General features: G+C 40.9%; 1 protein-coding gene across 2 annotated transcripts in view; it reads left to right on the top strand.

Moving 5' to 3' along the window:
• Nucleotides 1-18,908: 18,908 nt before the first annotated feature.
• The window catches only part of LOC137333061 (calpain-5-like), a 151,239-nt gene continuing 149,566 nt past the window's right edge, over nt 18,909-20,581 (top strand). The window contains exons 1-2 of one of the 2 annotated variants that reach the window (XM_067997158.1): nt 18,909-19,005; nt 19,218-19,398. In XM_067997158.1, the coding sequence (XP_067853259.1) occupies nt 19,234-19,398 (165 nt within the window). In that variant the 5' untranslated portion in view covers nt 18,909-19,005; nt 19,218-19,233. The remainder of the gene's footprint in view (nt 19,006-19,217; nt 19,399-20,581) is intronic. The other variant, XM_067997159.1, reaches the window with a different exon arrangement.

Below are 20,581 nucleotides of genomic sequence, written 5' to 3' on the forward strand. Positions count from 1 at the left end.
TTCATCTAAGTCATTAATATAGATTGTAAATAGCTGAGGCCACAGCACTGATCCTTGCGGCACCCCACTGGTTCGCGCCTGCCAACCTGAAAATGACCCGTTTATTCCTACTTTCTGTTTTCTCTCCGTTAACCAATCCTCAATCCCTGCTAATATATTACCTCCCAACCCATGAGCCCTTGTCTTATGTAACAACCTTTTGTATGGCACCTTATCAAATGCCCTTTGAAAATCCAAATATACTACACCCACTGGTTCCCTTTTATCTACCCTGCTAGTTACATCCTCAAAACACTCTAATAGATTTGTCAAACATGATTTACATATGAACATAAGAACATAAGAAATAGGAGTTGGAGTAGGCCGTATGGCCCCTCGAGCCTGCTTCGCCATTCAATCAGATCATGGCTGATCTTTGACCTCAACTCCACTTTCCCGCCCGATCCCCATATCTCTTGATTCCTCTAGAGTTCAAAAGTCTATCCATCTCAGCCTTGAATATATTCAATGATTCAGCATCCACAACCCTCTGGGTAGAGAATTCCAAAGATTCACAACCCTCTGTGTGAAGAAATTCCTCCTCATCTCAGTCTTGAATGGCCGACCATGTATCCTGCGATTATGTCACCTAGTTCTAGACTCTAGCCAGGGGAAATTATTTCTCAGCATCTATGCTGTCAAGCCCCTTCATAATCTTATACGTTTCGATGAGACCACCTCTCATTCTTTTAAACTCCAGAGAGTATAGGCCCATTCTACTCAACCTCTCTTCATAGGACAACCCTCTCATCCCAGGAATTAATCTAGTGAACCTTTGTTGCATCGTCTCTAAGGCAAGTATATCCTTCCTTAGATAAGGAAACCAAAACTGTACGCAGTACTCCAGTTGAGGTCTCACCAATGCCCTGTACAACTGTAGTAAGATTTCCTTATTCTTTACTCCAACCTCCTTGCAATAAAGACCAATGTACCATTTGCCTTCCTAATTGCTTGCTGTACCTGCATACCAACTTTTTGTGTTTCTTGTACGAGGACACCCAAGTCTCTCTGAACTCCAATATTTAATAGTTTCTCACCATTTAAAAAATATTCTGTTTTTCTATTCTTTCTACCAAAGTGAATAACCTCACATTTCCCCATATTATATTCCACTTCCCTTTCATAAAACCATGTTGATTCTGTCTAATCATATTATGATTTTCTAAGTGCCCTATTACCACTTCCTTAATAGTGGATTCCAATATTTTCGCGACGACTGATGTCAGGCTAACTGGCCTGTAATTCCCTGTTTTCTCTCTCCCTCCTTTCTTAAATAGCGGTGTTACATTTGCTTCCTTCCAATCCATTAGGACTGCTCTAGAATCTAGTGAATTTTGGAAGATCACAACCAATGCATCCACTATCTCTGTAGCCACCTTTTTTAGAACCCTAGGATGTAAGCCATCAGTTCCAGGGTATTTGTCGGCTTTTAGTCCCAATAATTTCGCCTGTACTTTTTCTTTGTTAATATTAATTACTTTACGTACCTCACTCTCATTAGACCCCTAGTTCCCCACTATTTCAAGTATGTTTTTTGTGTCTTCTACTGTGAAGGCAGAATCAAAATATTTATTTAACGTCTCTGCCATTTCATTATTCCCCATTATAATTTCTCCTGTCTCTGCCTCTAAGGGACCCACGTTTACTTTCACTACTCTCTCCCTTTTTACATACTTGTAGAAGCTCTTACAATCTGTTTTTATATTTCTTGCTCATTTAGTCTCATATTCTATTTTCTTCCTCCTTATTAATTTATCAGGTCCTGAGGAGAAATTACATGAAGCTTTCACAGTCAACAGCACCAAAACAGATTAACTAATCATTTATCACATTGCTGTTTGTGGGACCTTGTTGTGTGCAAAATGGCTGCTTTGATGCCTACATAATAATAGTGACTACATTTCACCACCAACAACAACTTGCATTTACGTAGCGTCTTTAATGTAGTAAAACATCCCAAGGCGCTTCATAGGAGCGTTATCAAACAAAATTTGACACTGAGCCACACAAGGAGGTATTAGGACAGGCGACCAAAAGCTTGGTTAAAGAGATAGATTTTAAGGAGGAGAGAGAGGCAGAGAGGCGGAGAGGTTTAGGGAGGGAATTCTACAACTTAGGGCCTAGGCAGCTGAAGGCACAGCCGCCAATGGTGCAATTAAAATCAGGGATGCACAAGAGGAAAGAATTGGAGGAGCGCAGGGATCTCGGAGGGTTGTAGGGCTGGAGGAGGTTACGGAGATAGGGAGGGGCGAGGCCTTGCAGGGATTTGAGAACAAGGATGAAAATTTTAAAATCGAGGTGTTCCCGGACCAGGAGCTAATGTAGGTCAGCGAGCACAGGGGTAATGGGAGAATGGGATTTGGTGCGAGTTAGTATACGGACAGCTCAGTTTTGGATGAGCTCAACTTTATGGAGGACGGGAGATGGGAGGCCAGCCAGGAAAGCATTGGAATAGTCCAGTCTGGAGGTAACAAAGGCATGGATGAGGGTTTCAGCAGCAGATGAGCTGAGGCAGGGGTGGAGAGAGGGATGGAGTCGGTGGCTAGGGAACGGAGTTTGCGGCGGTTTTCAAAACAACTTCATTCGCAACATCTTAAGGATGCGAAAGGCTCTATATAGATACTGTGTATAAAATCTCTGTGTAAAATATTTTTTTCTAACCTCCCCATCAACTCTTTTTGTGATTATCTTAAATTTGTGACCTGTCATTGCTATCTCAGTGACAAATGAAAACAGTCTGCCATTCTTTTTGTCATCATAGCTATTCATAGCACTGACCACAGTGGTAATGATCAGAGAAAGAAATGGAGTGAGAGGGAGGTTAGAGTTTAGAGATCAAAAAGTATCACCTTTCAGATGACTAACTTTTATTATATTCTGTCCAGGAGTGCAAAATAGGTGTTATAAGAGTCCAGACATGGGAACAGTATTCAAGTCTTGGGCAGAATTGGACTTTATAGAGAGTCAAGCGCTAATCAGCAAACAGTAGCCTCTTTTAAGCAACTTGAGCAATGAACTTATTGTGGGACTTCCATTTAAGGTCAGGGAAGAGATTAAGGTCAAGAATAGATGAAGAAGGACTAAAGGTGGAGCAATCAAAGATTAGAGCTGCAAGATGCTGCACTTATGAGGCACATGATGAAGTTATATGCTTGAAGAATTTAAAGAAACAAGATTGTCACCGCCACACTGAAAGATAGATGGTGAGGAGGAAATCCAAATTGTAGCTTAGAGGTTCATTATTGATAATTTAAAAAGTGGCAAACCTTTTCTCTGTCAATAAATGGCATGATGATGTAACTGATATTAAAAAGTAATACAGCAATCTGTAAACATTAGATCACTTATGACACCGAGATTGACTAGCTCTTCACTCTCCTTAATATGATGATGATCCTCCTTAAACACAGACCAACTCATATATGACACTTGGGTTTGAGCACTAATCTGTGCAATAATTTAGTTGAACGCATTTATAATGAGGTGTGATATTTGGAGGTCCGATTGTTACTTCCATCCAGCACCTTTCTATTTGAAGTATGCTCCAAAGTTTTTACTGTTAGCTCTTGGCTTCCATCCCACCTTGAGTTTTGCAGCAGAGCTCACACACTGCTATTCACATATAGGCCACTAGATGTAGCTTTATCTCTTTCCATGCTGACCATATAAGAAGTGTTGTCATTTAGACAATTACTGCATCAAAACAATTGGTGGGGATAATATATGCAACAGTTTTGGATGCTTTAGCAAGGATGAAGGTACCTGCAGAAGATAATTAGATTAACAGAATCTGGTTTTATTTGGAACAATGCTGTGATGCAAAGTTACTTACTGCAATAACTAGCAATGTTTGACATGGTGGGGGAGATGTTCACTGGTGCTGCTGGACGGTAGCGTTTCTACAGTGGTGGGGAAAAGCTTACTGCCCCATTCCCGCTCCCGATCCAGCTGATGCTATCTTCGGAAGGCCTATCGCTGAGCATCCAGAGCACCCACTTGATTCAGCCAATAGGCCCTTTTACTATAACAAGATTTCTCTTTGTCCTTTTTAAACTCTTGGCCACAGAAAGACACTGGGGCTGAGATTTGCAGTACATAAATTCCTTATTAAAAATGTTAGTTTCATTCCATCCCATTCTTTGTTAAGTAAATGTATTAGCAGCATTGTGGTCATTTTATTGTGGGATTGGAGGTTGCCACAGGTCCTTTTAAATTTTTTTTCCAGTTTATGATATTTTGCTCTGTTCCCAACCTCACGCTGTTCTTCAGCCAGGAAGGCTAGGGCAAGTTACTTAACTTCTCCACAACCCTGGCAATCCCAATGACCAAGAAATCAAGGTGAATAATGTTAGTGTTGGGGAGTGAAATACTTTCCTGCCCATAGTCAGCAAAGAGCACACCCAAGTCAGGCATAACAAGGTGTTTTTACAAGTTTTTTGACTGCCCTAGATATTCTCATGGGTTCAAAGTCACTGGTTTCTCCTGTAACCAATTCCTGCTCTGTCACAATCAGGAGTTTATCTTTACTGTCCAACATCTAGTTTTACAATAGTGCAGCCTGGAGAACCATAACAACACTGAGTATCGTAAATTTGCAGGTGCCTACACATGTGCTTCTCCAAACTTCCACAAGGCAGAACTGATGAACATTCTTGTGAGACAAGATGCAAATCAACCAATTGCTTTATTGTCGAATTGTTAAGTAAATGAATGCACTTTGACTTAATTCTGTATTGCCCCTTGTTACTAAGAAAAGAATAACTATGCCACTTAGCCACAGTTAGCAAGCCAAATAATTACTTGTACTAGTCAGACCTTTCTGAATCTGACTGGCCCAATCTTAATGCAGCATTGGCCTTTATCTCTCTCTCAGCTGATCTGCCCAGCTGACCTGCACATGTGATCTTATGCTCTTTTGTCTGGTAGCTGGATAGGAAGTTTAGTAGTTGATCTCTGACTCCCTTCCTGTTCAGTAAGGTTGGCAATCAAACTAGCCATTGGTCTCCTGGAAGTAAGGCCCAGCCAGATAACCTCATTCTGTCTATACATGAACACAGTCCCTCCTAACATCTCATATGTGAATGCCTAATGGTAGTATCTGAATGTGGTAATGACATATCTATTTGTCTCGATCTGATATAGATAACAGTTTCAATAGCTGCCTCATTTAATTCAAGAGATTCTATTGAGAAACCTAGTCCTCTATTGTTCAAATAGCCCCAGTCAACCTTCCTCTGTCAAAATAACAGGAAGGATGTTGGCTCTTCACGAATTAATTCTTAAAAATGCTGAACTTGATTTCATAACAAAAACATATAGTTTAAACCAAAAATTTCTCCTAGATCAAATAGTCAATGATCCCTAATCACAACACATGGTTAAGTGCAAAGGTAAAGCTTCCTCTATCGTACACTGTCCCGATAATATTTCCTTAACCTCCATCTCTGAAGTGCATGCCTACTGCACCAGTATTACATTTGCAATCCGCATTGTGGGATTTCTGAGTGGGATTCGCAATTTAGTGCCAGTTAGTGTGAATGTTACGAATTTTGGATCCACTCTAGATACTCTGTCAGATTCAGCATTGGTGGTCACTTTCTGTAAGTGTCCCTAATGATAATTAATTCTCCTGTACTGCCCAATATCTAATTATATGATGGTGTAACTCGGGGGTGTAACAATGAGACCCCATTGATATGAGAACTGAATATTGTGTTGTTTGCACACGTCCTTATGAGTTTCTCCATTCTTCCGAATGGTAGATTGATTAACACTTTAGCGAGACAAGGCCAGATACAAGTCATTAAGCTGCTTTATTTTGCAGTCAGCAAGTGGACATACAGGGGTAGATCTTGATTTTGTGCGATAGCATAAAATAGGTGATAGTGAGTCGCAGCCCCTATTACATCTCTCCCAATTTTTATTTCAATTGACTTCAAGGACATGTGCTTTGTGTACTCACATACATTGTCTTTTGCTCTCTGCCCCAGGATTACTTCCAATGAATAGTTGGTACCTTGGGTGAGGAATGAAGGTCATTGATATAATTACATAAGCTACATATTCCTCAGCTTGATCTTCTGCCATAAAAACATCTTTGTAAGTGACAATGCAAAGAAGAGAGCATTTTGATCAAGCTGTTTTCTTTAGCTCCAACTATGTGCTGGGAAAATATTATTTATGGGGTAAATCTGCCACCTAGCAGCTTCAACATGTTATATAACAGTACTCAGAGATAGTATCAGTAGAACACTGCTGCTTAGTATGAAAGCAATGATTGCTTCTCTATTTCCTAGGGCATACATCAAGATGCCAATGGAATTTTTTCTTTCATGTTTTTACTGGATTCAGTTCTGGATATGATTTATTCAGAGGGCACAGATTTAAAGTGATTGGCAAAAGAACCAAAGGCGACATGAGGAAAAGCTTTTTTGTGCAGCGAGTAGTTATAAATCTGGAATGCGCTGCCTGAAAGGATGGTGGAAGCAGATTCAATCGTGGCTTTCAAAAAGGAATTGGATAAATACTTGAAGGGAAAACATTTGCAGGGCTACGGGGAAAGAGTGGGGGAATGGGACTAACTGGATTGCTCTTACAAAGAGCCGGCATGGGCTTGATGGGCCAAATGGCCTCCTCCTGTGCTGGAACCATTGTATGATTCTATGATTCTATTCCATTTACTATTTGGTAGCTAGCCAATGGTGCTTCAGTGTTTTGACAATAAATATGGACCACTCAGTTAGTGTCCCTTGAAATTGTTCTATGGAGGATATAAATCTATGTACAATAACACATTTGCAAAAGGCTACTGAGCCATAACAGGCATCCACGTCTACTGAATGAATTATTTAATTTGTTTGGACTGTGCAAGATTTATTAGCTCATATTCTTCAGTGCGTAAAGTGTACTTGTATCTTATCTGATAAAGTTAGGTACAGGAAATAGTGCACATTACTCAACATCTTTTGATAAAATGGGTCTCTTGTACACAACTGTAGCAGTTTCATTCATTAAAAGGCACTGGGACACTTAGAGAAGATAAATTTACAAAATAGAGGCACAAGAGGGTACTGTACAGTAGTGAAAACACTCTGGCTGTGTAGCACTGTTGTTTCGGTGCTACACGACCTCTCCGACATCCAAGCTGGCGTCTTGGATGCGCACGCATGTTTCCAGCGTGACGTGCGCCAGATGCCATCTTGGTATAGGGGTTACCACAGGTGCAGCTAACGAACGCTGGCATCATGTAAAGTAGGGAGAAAATGGCTTCAATCAGAGTGCAACGCTGATTTAAAGTGATGGACACCATTTTGGGACTTAACGTTCAACTCAACGCACAGTCTTAACCCCGACCATCTGAACGTGTCTTAGAGTGCCTGGAGGACCCCCCCACCAGTGCTATTTAAAGGGACCATGCAGGATTTACAGGTTAGTGGCTGGATTATTGCTTCTGGCTGGCGAGACATTTGTAACTGTTTTTGGAGGTCTCTTACACTTGAATACTAGGACACGGGGACATAACCTAACATTTAGACCCAGGATGTGCAGGAGTGAAGTTAGAAAATGCTTCTACACGCAAAGGGTGGGAGACGTTTGGAACGCTCTTCTGCAGACGGCAGTTGATGCTAGCTCACTTGTGAAAGTTAAATCTGAGATTGATAGGTTTCTGTGAACCAAGGGTATTAAGGGATATGGGGCTAAGGCGGGTATCTGGAGTTAGGCCACAGGTCCACCATGATCTCATTGAATGGCGGAACAGGCTCGAGGGGCTAAATGCCACTGCCACTTGCTGCCTCCTGATATGCGCCACTTTCTCCTGCAAGAAAGCGGGACGTATGTCTGGGTGATGTGCCTGTCATGGTTGAATAGCTGCCAGTGTGTGTGGCCTGTGAGTTATGGGTGGGCGGCTTGAAACAGTGGTGATGTGTAAGGATGAGAGGAAGCATCTGGTTAGAAGAGTTGAGTACTGATGGAAAGTGGGTGATAGGGGGTGATAGGGGGTGTAGTGCGTGGCGCAGTTGGTCGGAGACGCCACTTGACAGTTGACTTCACTCACCTTTACCACTCATGTCAAAGCAATGAACTTCTTCCTGCACTGCATCCATGTTCATGATGCTGTGCGTCTGGCATTGATTTGTCCCCCGCTGCCTCCCATTGCCTTTTGGATATATGTCTGGAGGGCCTCTTGCCATCCCCCCACACCCCACCCCCCACCCTGTGGATACAGGATGTCCCTCATTCTGTTCACCTCTTGCACCAAGGTCTCTAGTGCATCAACAGAGAACCTTGGTGCACGCACTCTCGCAGGCCTGGTACCAATTCAGATTGGCCGATTGGTGAGGTCTGGCGCGCAGATTGGAGAATGTGGGATATAGTAGTGCACAACCTTTATTCAATGTTTTAACATAACTTATCAGTGTCTAAACATAGGGATGGGACCTGCATCTGTGTTTTACGTGTGCGATGTCTGATCTCTGTTTAGACTCCGTGCAGACAGTAGACTGTTATTTTCAGCAAATAACAGGTACCAGTTACCTTTAAGAGAGCTCTAAGAAACATCCTCCCTTTAAGAGATTGGGCTCCTGCTGATGGTGGAAAGTGCAAATTGTATTGATTCCACGTGCAAGGCCTGGAATGGAACACTGATTGCAGGTGAGTTCTCGGGTGGGCTGAAACTTGCGTTCTGCCTGCACAGGGGGCCATTGGGCATGGGGTTATAGCACATCATGCCACTTGCGCCCAAAAATGGCTCCTATCCAATTTCTTCCCCCTCTTTGTTCAGGCTGATGGTGCCACGAAAGTAAAGTATCTTGCAAAAGTTGGGCTCCATTTTATCGCCATTGTATTTGATACTAAAGATTTACTACTTTCTATAGAACTTCAAACTTCATGCAGTCTTTCAGCTGAAGACAAATGATTTACTCCCTGATGGTTCATGTGTATGAATGCACCACACATTATGGTACTGAGTCATATAGACAAGGAAGATTTCGGAATCGGTCCCTTGTCTGAGTTCGTTGATATCTGTGCACCATGAAAAACTGGCCTCACTTTTCCTCAAAGGGAAGAATCAGCTAAGGTTTCCACACCTGATTGCTATGTGGTGACCTTAGTCGAAAACTGCATGTGTGTGAACATTGATTAAGGGCAAGTTTAGACCTGGGAGAAAATAAGATAAAAAGCCTCAGTTTTACATCGACTGCCTAATCAAGACCAATCCTGTCCTCATTTCATGAATACTTGCACCCTTCCTAGCAAAGGTCACTCAATAGTGATTAGGAACAGGAACCCACCATAATATTTTTTCCATATCCTTAACTCAGGAATGCTAAAGCCAAGTGTACCACCCCTACCTCCAACCCAACTAAGGTCAGCAAAATCAGCATGGACCAGGAATTGAACCTAGGTCCTCCATAAGAACATAAGAAATAGAAGCAGGAGGAGGCCATATGGCCCCCTGAGCCTGGTCCGCCATTCAATAAGATCATGGCTGATCTTCAACCTCAACTCCACTTTCCCGCCCGATCCCCATATCCCTTGATTCCCCTAGAATCCAAAAATCTATCTATCTCATTCTTGAACATACTCAATGACTGAGCATCCACAGCCTTCTGGGGTAGAGAATTCCAAAGATTCACAACCCTCTGAGTGAAGAAGTTCCTCCTCATCTCAGTCCTAAATGTCCAACCCCTTATTCTGGGACTATGTCCCCTAGTTCCAGACTCTCCAGCCAGTGAAAACATCCTCTCAGAATCTACCCTGTTAAGCTCTCTTAGAATCTTATATGTTTCAATAATAACCTCTCATTCTTCTAAACTCCAGAGAGAATAGACCCAATCTACTCAATCTTTCATCATAGGACAACCCTCTCATACCAGGAATCAATCTAGTGAACCTTTGTTGCACTGCCTCTAAGGCAAGTATATCCTTCCTTAGGTAAGGAGGCCAAAACTGCACACAGTACTCCAGGTGTGGTCTCACCAAAGCCCTGTACAGTTGCAGCAAGACTTCCTTACTCTTGTACTCTAACCCCCTTGCAATAAAGGCCAACATACCATTTGCCTTCCTAATTGCTTGCGGCACCTTCTGGTTAACTTTCTGTGTTTCGTGTACAAGGACACCTAAATCCCTCTGAGCACCAACATTTAATAATTTATCACCATTTAAAAAATATTCAATTTTTCTATTTTCCTACCAAAGTGAATAACCTCATCTTTTCCCACATTATACTCAATATGCCACCTTCCTGCCCGCTCGCTTAACCTGCCTGCTATATCCCTTTGCAGACTCTTTGTGTCCTCCTCACAGCTTACTTTCCTACCTAGCTTTGTATCGTCAGCAAACTTGGATACCTTACACCCGGTCCCTTCATTTAAGTCATTAATATAGATTGTAAACAGCTGAGGCCCATGCAATGATCCTTGCGGCACCCCACTAGTTACAGCCTGCCAACCTGAAAATGACCCGTTTATTCATACTCTCTATTTTTTGTCCATTAACCAATCCTCTATCCATGCTAATATAGTACCCCCAACCCCATGAGCCCTTATCTTGTGTAATAACTTCTGGTGGCACCTTATCGAATGCCTTTTGAAAATCCAAATATACGATATCCACTGGTTCCCCTTTATCTACCCTACTAGTTACATCCTCAAAAAACTCTAATAGATTTGTCGAAAATGATTTCCCTTTCATAAAACCATGTTGACTCTGCCTAATCATGTTATTATTTTCTTAATGCCCTTTTACCACTTCCTTAATAATGGATTCCAGCATTTTTCCGACGACTGATGTCAGGCTAACTGGCCTGTAGTTTCCTGCTTTTTCTCTCCCTCCTTTCTTGAATAGCATTGCTATGTTCCTGGCCTGTTCAGTTCAGTACTATGCTGAACAGTGTATTTGGCAATTGATCTTTCAGTAATCTCACTGCAGTGTTTCTACATGATATAATTCTGATAGATATTATTCTAACTTTGCCAATTCCTCTTTAAAGCATTGCTTTCAGTAATGTGCTCCTGACTTACTCTGACTGATTTGCCTGCAGTGGTACACATGTTTATGACACTCATACAGTCAAATTAGCACGCAGTAAATTCAGTGCATTACCAGTTCTGCTGTTATTAATTCAGTAATTGAGAGCAATTATTCCAGCACATCAAGCTGAATTACCTTCTACATCTTCCAGCCAGTAATATGGGATCCCATTAATGATAGTGTTCCTTAACTCTAAACCTAGCCCTGAAGAAAGGACAAAATGGAGACCAACTTGTGCTAAGTTTCTCAATATAATGCAATTTTTAAATGTGCAATGGTTACAGTACTAACTCTATTACTAGAGTACTCAACTCTGGTGCACCCTGACCTATTATATATTCATTCTAAATCGGGGCAGTATTTTGTATGTAACCCAGCAACACCATGTCAGATCTCCTAGTAAACATGTTTTTCAGTAGAAATAAATGCTGCATATATCATGTAAAATAATGAATTCCTTCACTGGAATTTTTAATCCTAAATTTAAGCTCAGTTCTGTGCTTTACCAGAAGTAAGTGAATAAGTATCTGTGCAATCAAGAATTCCCAATGTTTCACTGTACTCCACAAGCATTGTGTAATCAGTTTACAATTGCTTCACTTTATATACAAATGTGAATGTGAACAAAAATAACATTAAAAAAAATCCATGTAAATGCTTCAATGGATTAATTTGAGATTTTGGAATTGATTTCAATCACAACCACAAAGGACCCAGTTAATAATTTTATCAACAGGTCAATCAAAACCCCAGAAAGATTGCTTAACGCACAACCCTCAGCAGGGAGAGAGGAACAAGGGCTCCTTCAAAACCGTAGTCTGGCATCAGTTCATTGTCTGAGTCAGCATTTATGTAAGTTTCAAGTAATTGGGAAATCATGAATAGTTGTACAGTAGTTGCTAGTCTTTGTGTTTCTTTTAAAGAAATATGTTGAGTGTATAAAGCTAATTAGACACATTAATGAATTTGTAACTTCAGATCATTCCTATTTCTTTTCTTTTTATCGATAAACCTGGATGAAGGGCCAATATTCAGGGCTCAACCAACATTGAAGTGTTGGAGAAATGAGGAGATAAATCAAAATGTAATGAATAGGTGATGCCAATATTGAGTTTAAAAGCTTGTAAGAGGTAGGGAAGATTAAAGGAGGAAAGGAGTGTTATGGTTTTCAGGTGCTAGGAGTATTAGTTAGAATAGGAACTGGTGCAATTAGTCTTGATTTCAACTCAATGAAGATGCTGGGAGGAGGATGCTTTAACAATGACATATTTAGAATTAAGGACGGACAAATAAGGAAAGTTCAGAAGAACACTGACCATTGATAAAATGGAGAAAGGCAAGTTTGCAATAGATAGAGAGAGGCTGGATCACCTATCAGACAACAAGTATTATCTTGTATCCTTTTCAGAAACACGAGACGTCCTAGATATGGTCTAACGCTATTTTATGAAGCACTGGGATTTCCTACCGCATAGTAACTGTAAAAATGTATTTTCTATTGTGTCATTTAGTGTCTGGAATAACTGCACTCATGATTATTGACAGAATGGTAATAAAGCACATAACGACAAGCATAAGGACATAAGAAATAGGAGCAGGAGTAGGCCAATCGGCCCCTCGAGCCTGCTCCGCCATTCAATAAGATCATGGCTGATCTGATCCTAACCTCAAATCTAAATTCATGTCCAATTTCCTGCCCGCTCCCCGTAACCCCTAATTCCCTTTACTTCTAGGAAACTGTCGATTTCCGTTTTAAATTTATTTAATGATGTAGCTTCCACAGCTTCCTGGGGCAGCAAATTCCACAGACCTACTACCCTCTGAGTGAAGAAGTTTCTCCTCATCTCAGTTTTGAAAGAGCAGCCCCTTATTCTAAGATTATGCCCCCTAGTTCTAGTTTCACCCATCCTTGGGAACATCCTTACCGCATCCACCCGATCAAGCCCCTTCACAATCTTATATGTTTCAATAAGATCGCCTCTCATTCATCTGAACTCCAATGAGTAGAGTCCCAATCTACTCAACCTCTCCTCATATGTCCGCCCCCTCATCCCCGGGATTAACTGAGTGAACCTTCTTTGTACTGCCTCGAGAGCAAGTATGTCTTTTCTTAAGTATGGAGACCAAAACGGTATGCAGTATTCCAGGTGTGGTCTCACCAATACCTTATATAACTGCAGCAATACCTCCCTGTTTTTATATTCTATCCCCCGAGCAATAAAAGCCAACATTCCGTTGGCCTTCTTGATCACCTGCTGCACCTGCAAACTAACTTTTTGATCTTCTTGCACTAAGACCCCCAGATCCCTTTGTACTGCAGTACTTTCCAGTTTCTCGCCATTAAGATAATAACTTGCTCTCTGATTTTTCCTGCCAAAGTGCATAAACTCACATTTTCCAATATTGTATTGCATCTGCGAAATCTCCGCCCACTCACCCAGCCTGTCTATATCCCCCTGTAGGTTTTTTATGTCCTCCTCACTCTCCACTTTCCCTCCCATCTTTGTATCATCTGCAAACTTTGATATGTTACACTTGGTCCCCTCCTCCAAATCGTTAATATAGATTGTAAAGAGTTGGGGACCCAGCACCGACCCCTGCGGAACACCACTGGCTACTGGTTGCCAGTCCGAGAATGAACCGTTTATCCCAACTCTCTGCTTCCTGTTAGATAACCAATCCTCCACCCATGCCAGAATATTACCCCCAATCCAGTGATTCTTTATCTTGAGCAATAATCTTTTATGTGGCACCTTGTCGAATGCCTTCTGGAAGTCTAAATACACTACGTCCACTGGTTCCCCTTTATCCACCCTGCACGTTATGTCCTCAAAGAACTCAAGCAAATTTGTCAGACATGACTTCCCCTTCGTAAAGCCATGCTGACTTTGTCCTATTAAATTATGTTTATCCAAATGTTCCGCTACTGTCTCCTTGATAATAGATTCCAAAATTTTACCCACCACAGATGTTAGGCTAACTGGTCTCTAATTTCCAGCCTTCTGCCTACTACCCTTTTGTTACATTAGCATTTTTCCAATCTGCCGGGACCTTTGCCGAGTCCAGAGAATTTTGGAAAATTATTACCAAAGGATCCACAATCCCTACTGCCACTTCCCTCAAGACCCTCGGATGTAAGCCATCAGGTCCAGGGGATTTATCCGCCTTGAGTCCCATTATTTTACTGAGTACCAATTCCTTAGTGATTTTAATCGTATTTAGCTCCTCCCCACCTTGAGCCCCCTGTTTGTCCAGTGTTGGGATATTCTTAGTGTCCTCTACCGTAAAGACTGAAACAAAATATTTGTTCAGCATTTTTGCCATTTCCATGTTTCCCACCATTAATTTCCCGGTCTCATCCTCTAAGGGACCTACGTTTGCCTTAGCCACCCTTTAAAAAGCATGTAAACAACAACAGCAACTTGCATTTATATAGTGCCTTTAACATAATAAAACATCCCAAGGCGCTTCACAAGAGTGATATCAGACAAAATTTGACACCGAGCCACATAGAGATATTATGACAGGTTACCAAAAGCTTAGTCAAAGACGTAGGTTTTAAAGAGCGATGTAGGGAGAGAGAGAGGTAGAGAGGCGGGAGGGAATTCCAGAGCTTAGGGCCCAAGCAGCTGAAGGCACAGCCACTAATGGTGGAGTGAAGGAAATCCGGAATGTGCAAGAGGAGAGAATTGGAGGAGCGCAGAGATCGTGGAGGGTTGTAAGGCTAGAGGAGGTTACAAAGATAGGGAGGGGCGAGGCCATTGAGGGATTTGAACACAAGGATGAGAATTTTAAAATCCTTAAAAAATTTTAGAATTTTAAAATATCACCCACATTCTATCCACAAAAGTCCTGCTCATCTATTACCCCTGTATTTGCCAACTCCCTAAACCCAAAACATTGACTTCAAAATCTTCAGTCTCTTCAAGGCCTTGCCCCTCCCTAACTTTGTAAGTGCTATATGATTTTATATATTTATTATAATCATTTACTTGATCAGTTTTAGATGGAGACTTGTCTTCAAAAATGTTTGGAAAACTGTTTGTCTGTTCAGGGACAATATCACTTTCTGGAATGACGCATTTATGTCATTCCAGCCCACATCCAATAGAAACAGATTTGTTATATATCTTTTTCATGAATGTTGGATGCTTTAACTAGAACATAATAATCACTCTCCTTTTTTCGATGGTACTGGTTAAACAGTAATATAATGGTCAATTCTGGCCATTGTGCAGACCAGATTTTAAATCATTCCACCATTGGCTGCTGTGCTTTCAGCTGCCTGGGCCCTAAGCTCTGGATTTTTCTCCTTAAACCTCTCTGCTCCTCCACCTCTCTTTCCTCCTTTAAGACACTCCTTAAAACACTCCTCTTAAGACACTCCTCTTTGACCAAGCTATTGGTCATCTGTCCTAATATCTCGGTGTCAAATTTTGTTTGATAATGCTCTGTGAAGCGCTTTGGGATGTATTATGTTAAATGTTATATAAAAGCAAGTTATTGTTGTTGTTCTGAGAAAGAAGGAGTTATAATAGGAGATTGTGTGATCAGTTTTCATTTCCACACAATTAGGATACAGGGAAGAGGAAGGGCTTGTCAGCAAGTGTTGTTGTTTTTGCACTGTAGTGAGTTTTGCAATGTTACTAAAATTAAATGATGTGGAGATGCTGGTGATGGACTGGAATGGACAAATGTAAGGAATCTTACAACACCAGGTTATAGTCCAACAAATTTATTTTAAAATCACATGCATTCACCTGACGGAGGGGATAATCTCCGAAAGCTTGTGATTTTAAAATAAATTTGTTGGACTATAACCTGGTGTTGTAAGATTCCTAAAATTAAATGAACAGTATCTTTGGTGGCACAGAGTGTTGATGACTGACATGCTGCATTAAGGAGTGATAGGACTGGAATTGTTCCATTTGACAAAATCCCCATCTCAGTCAGGTCATCACAGAGAAGAAAGAGGTAGAAGTCAGGCATTTCCCACTGGGAGGAGGTGAGAGGTAGGCAGTGAGTCACTAATTCCCACATGAGCCATCCCCTTTTCATCCTGGAATATTCTCTTGCACTGATTCCTGCCATTAGTAAAAGCCTGGAAGCATTGCATTACTTCAGCCTCTGGGGACAAGGTCTGGGACTGGAACGGGACATTGTGTGGGAATGCCTAAAGGATTTGTTTTTTTATTAAATGGAATAAAAAAATCACTTATTAATTTGCTGGAGAAGATATATACATTTACCCAATTATTACAGTGGAATGTGCTATTTAAATGGCGTTATCAAGAGGGATTTTCTAATCCTAATTCTCAATCCTGTATTCTAAAGACAAATGTACCTGGTCCACACTAGCCAACTGCCATAATCTTTTAAATTGTGCAATGCAAACAGTATGCTGTTGATTCAGAGCCTTCTACCCAAAGATACTCTGGGGTGAAATTGATGTTTGGCAAAGCGAGTTCAGTGGAAAAGAAAATTGGGCGCGGTGTAAAACTAACTGCTGATTCGCTATGGCCGGTTTCACGCTTCTCCAATTTCACCCTCTCTGTTCAAATGTTTCATAAGCAGTAGAATTGAAAAGATCAAGATTGTCCTTGCCGTGTTGGATGGTAGACTACTATTGCTAACAGTATTGCCTGTGGTTTATTATTTAACTTTTTTTGTGAAATTTGTGCTTATCGAGATGTGGGTGGTTAGCACATTTTCCATTTTTGGCACCCCGGGTCAGCATCAAGCACTCCTAGATCAGGTATTGCATGGTTACCTGCAGAATAATGCTCCCTGTACTATGCCCTAGCAATGTGCTGCCGTTCCAACCTTAGAAGAGCACTTCCTACTACATCAGTGTGACACTTTCCCAATTCTCACACCAGCCATTCTCTTTGTTTGAGAACATAAGAAATAGGAGCAGGAGTAGGCCATACGGCCCCTCCAGCCTGCTCCGCAAAACAAATAACTTTGCAAACTTACTGTCAATTAATGTTGAATTTGGTGTCATTTTGTACTGTGGGCTCATATTCATTAGGAACTGGTCAAACTCATTGCACTTAGGACCTTTACATTCAGCAGACAAAGGAAGCTTTCATCCTATCAGTCTGGGCTGGATTTGAAACCAGATGATGAAGATTAACCCATTACACATCCAGTGCCCTATTGTGCCTGCTGTAAGATGTTAAAATTCACTCAGTTTAGGACTTGCCTCATGTCTCAATGAATAAATGTGCCATCTGGTGTGCTACTGAATAATATAGATCAGGAAGATCCCAGGTTTGAACCCTGGTGCCTGATCACTTAAATGATCTCAGACCGCTACTATTGGTCTCCATGTTCCCAGGTTAAGGAGAAAAGGGGAAAGGCCAATTTGACTAAGCTGAGAAGTGATTTAGCAAAAGTGGACTGGAAACAGCTACTTGAAGGTAAATCAGTAGCAGAGCAAAGGGAGCATTCAAGGGGGAGATTCAAAGGGTTCAGAGTAAACATGTTCCCACAAAGAAAAAGGGTGGGACTGCCAAAACTAGAGCCCCCTGGATGAGCAGGGAGGTTATGCTAGAACTGTATAAAACATTGGTTAGGCTACAGCCTGACTATTGTGTACAGTTCTGGTCAACACATTACAGGAAAGATGTGATTGCACTAGAGAGGATGCAGAGGAGATTTACGAGGATGTTGCCAGGGCTGGAGAATTTTAGCTATGAGAAAAGATTGGATAGGCTGGGGTTGTTTTCTTTGGAACAAAGGAGGCTGAGGGGAGATCTAATTGAGGTATATAAAATTATGACGGGACTAGATAGACTGGATAGGGAGGACCTATTTCCCTTAGCAGAGGGGTCAGTGACCGGGGGCATAGATTTAAAGTAGAAGGATTAGAGGGGAGCTGAGGAAAAAATTTTTTACCCAGAGGGTGATGGGGGTCTGGAACTCATTGCTTGAAAGGGTGGTAGAGGCAAAAACCCTCATCTCATTTAAAAAGTACTTGGATCTGCACTTGAAGTACCATAACCTATAGGGCTACAGACCAAGTGCTGGAAAGTGGGATTGAGCTGGATAGCTCTTTTTCGGCCGGCACCGGCACGATGGGCCGAATAGCCTCCTTCTGTGCCATAACTTTCTATGATTCTGTGAAAATAATCAACCAGGGTTTCTGCTCCTGATCTCTATATAGTTACCTGTGCTGATAAGTACATATGTATGGAAGTCAGATTAAGGCATTGGTTTTGATTGTGAATAGCCCATGACAATCATTACCTAGGCATAAACATGAAGAATGGTCTCTTGGGTACATTACCAAAGATTAACCACACCATTGGAACCATACCCACCCTGTGTTGAGGAGAAAAAAATTTCCAAAAAAAACGTTCAGCAACTTGAACAAGATGAAGTGCCCCTTTAAGACAACCTTTTTTCTCCTCCAGTGCTACCAATGGTTAAACTTGAGGCTCATAAAGTAGAAGGTTTCATGAATGACAAGTTACCACAGCACAAAATGGAATTACTACACTGAACTAAACAATGGTAACAGTAACACCTTTTAGCAAAAACTATTCCTTGCTAGCAATAATTGTTGTTTATTGTATTTTATTTAACTTCACTTCAAATTAAATAATTCTTTCAGCACAATGAGCTTTGACTGCTAAGGAAAATATTTTGTACTAAATTCTGTTGGTAAAGATTTTATGGGGAGTGAGGAGAGAAATAAAAAAGTTAAATTTCTAAGTCTATCTTTATTTGGCTTCTTCACAAAATAAAAGGCTCCACCAAACCATTCGAGCTAGCAGGAGACTGCTAATAAGTTTGAGAACTCCCCATTCAGCTTTCAGAGATGGTAGAGTCTGGAAACTTGCAGGTTAAAATGCAAAGAACTTTGCAGGACAGATGAAGAGTTTGTTATGATCCAGCTGACAGCTCACTTAAAAAAAAAGCTGGTAGGTAAGAGTGGCTTTTAATTCCTCACAAAACTTCAGTCTCAATTGAATTATTTCCGTAGCAATAAGAATAGTTGCTTAAAGTAATGTCACTGCTCTAGAGACAGAGCTGGGGTGCGGGAAATATTTACGTATATTTAAATGTCTTAAATATTTTGGCAAGCTTTACCATTGAGTGTACTAATGAAGTTTACGCATGCATTGCTGCTATTTTAGTTTTGGACTGTGAAGGATGGTTTTATCTGTAAAGTCGTACAAAGACCAGCAGTACTCAGCTTTAAAAGGAGAATGCATTCAGCACCATCGACTGTTTGAGGACCCTCATTTTCCTGCTACTAATGAGTCGTTGTTCTACACCAAGTCCCCTCCAGGAGAAATTGAGTGGAGACGGCCACAGGTAATAATTTACTCACTGTTTATTGTCTGATATGGTGGAAGGACAATGGCAAAGTCTATCATAAGCAGGACAGTAATGCATAGCTTTGTTCTTTGCCGTTATTATGCTAGAAAACACAATGTACTGTAAACTGGTGTTGATCTCGTTGTGATGTTCACCTTAAGCCTCACCCCAGTTGTCATAGTAACAAACCAGATTTACAAAAAGGGAAAAAATGCAGGAATAGTGGATCTTAAGCCCAACACTGCATTTTCAGGGACCCAACTTAAGTACAACTGAAGTCACATCAACACATCAATTCCTGAAATAAGCAAATTGTTACCAAGCTTTGATTTCTGTCTGATCTGGTACTAATTCAGCCAGCCACATCATTAACAATCCTGATTAACTAATTCCAATAACATATTCACCTACTGTCCACATAACAGGATCATATTGTAAACATTGTTAGCATTATCACTTTATTTATTAGCATCATTAGTTGGTTATCCTTATGCTTTGTTGTTAGCAATGAATTGTATAAGCAAGGGTATATGTGTTGCAGAGCTTTTGACCATGTAGAATGCTTAGAGTTATCCTTCCCGCTGAGTTCACTGATATGTTTAGATCTTTCTGATGTAGGTCAGAAGGTACAGATTTAGACCTGCCAGTGAGATTCACTTGTCACTGGGATCTGGGCGTTCCATTGCAAAAAGAACAAATACTTCCAGTTATAAATGCATGATGTGCACTTTCATTATTTTTGTTTTCAGCAGCGCTCCTAAGATGTGAATACGTGTGTTTGAATATTCGTATGTGTGTTTGTCTCTGTTTATGTACATGAATGGGAGTGTGTGTGTGCATGAATGCATGTGTTTGTGTATGTGTGCACTTATACGTATATGTGTGTGTGTTTTAGACAACTTCTTATCAATACTAAAAACACTATTACAGGATAGTCAGAATTTCTTGAAATTTTTAGACCGTAGGTAATGGCATTGGAATGATTTGTTCCGATTCTGGTTAATTTGAGTTATGCAGTGTTTTTAGATACATTAATTTTTTTATATGGATTTTCCTTGTATCATTTTCAAAAGAGTCCCCTATTACATCATGACATTGGCGTAATAAAGGGGATCCATCATGTATAGTGCATTTAAATACCTATATCAGCACGTGCAATGTCTACAAGAAAGGCAATGAG

This window comes from Heptranchias perlo, chromosome 15 (genome assembly GCF_035084215.1).
Source record: "Heptranchias perlo isolate sHepPer1 chromosome 15, sHepPer1.hap1, whole genome shotgun sequence".
Taxonomy (NCBI): domain Eukaryota; kingdom Metazoa; phylum Chordata; class Chondrichthyes; order Hexanchiformes; family Hexanchidae; genus Heptranchias; species Heptranchias perlo.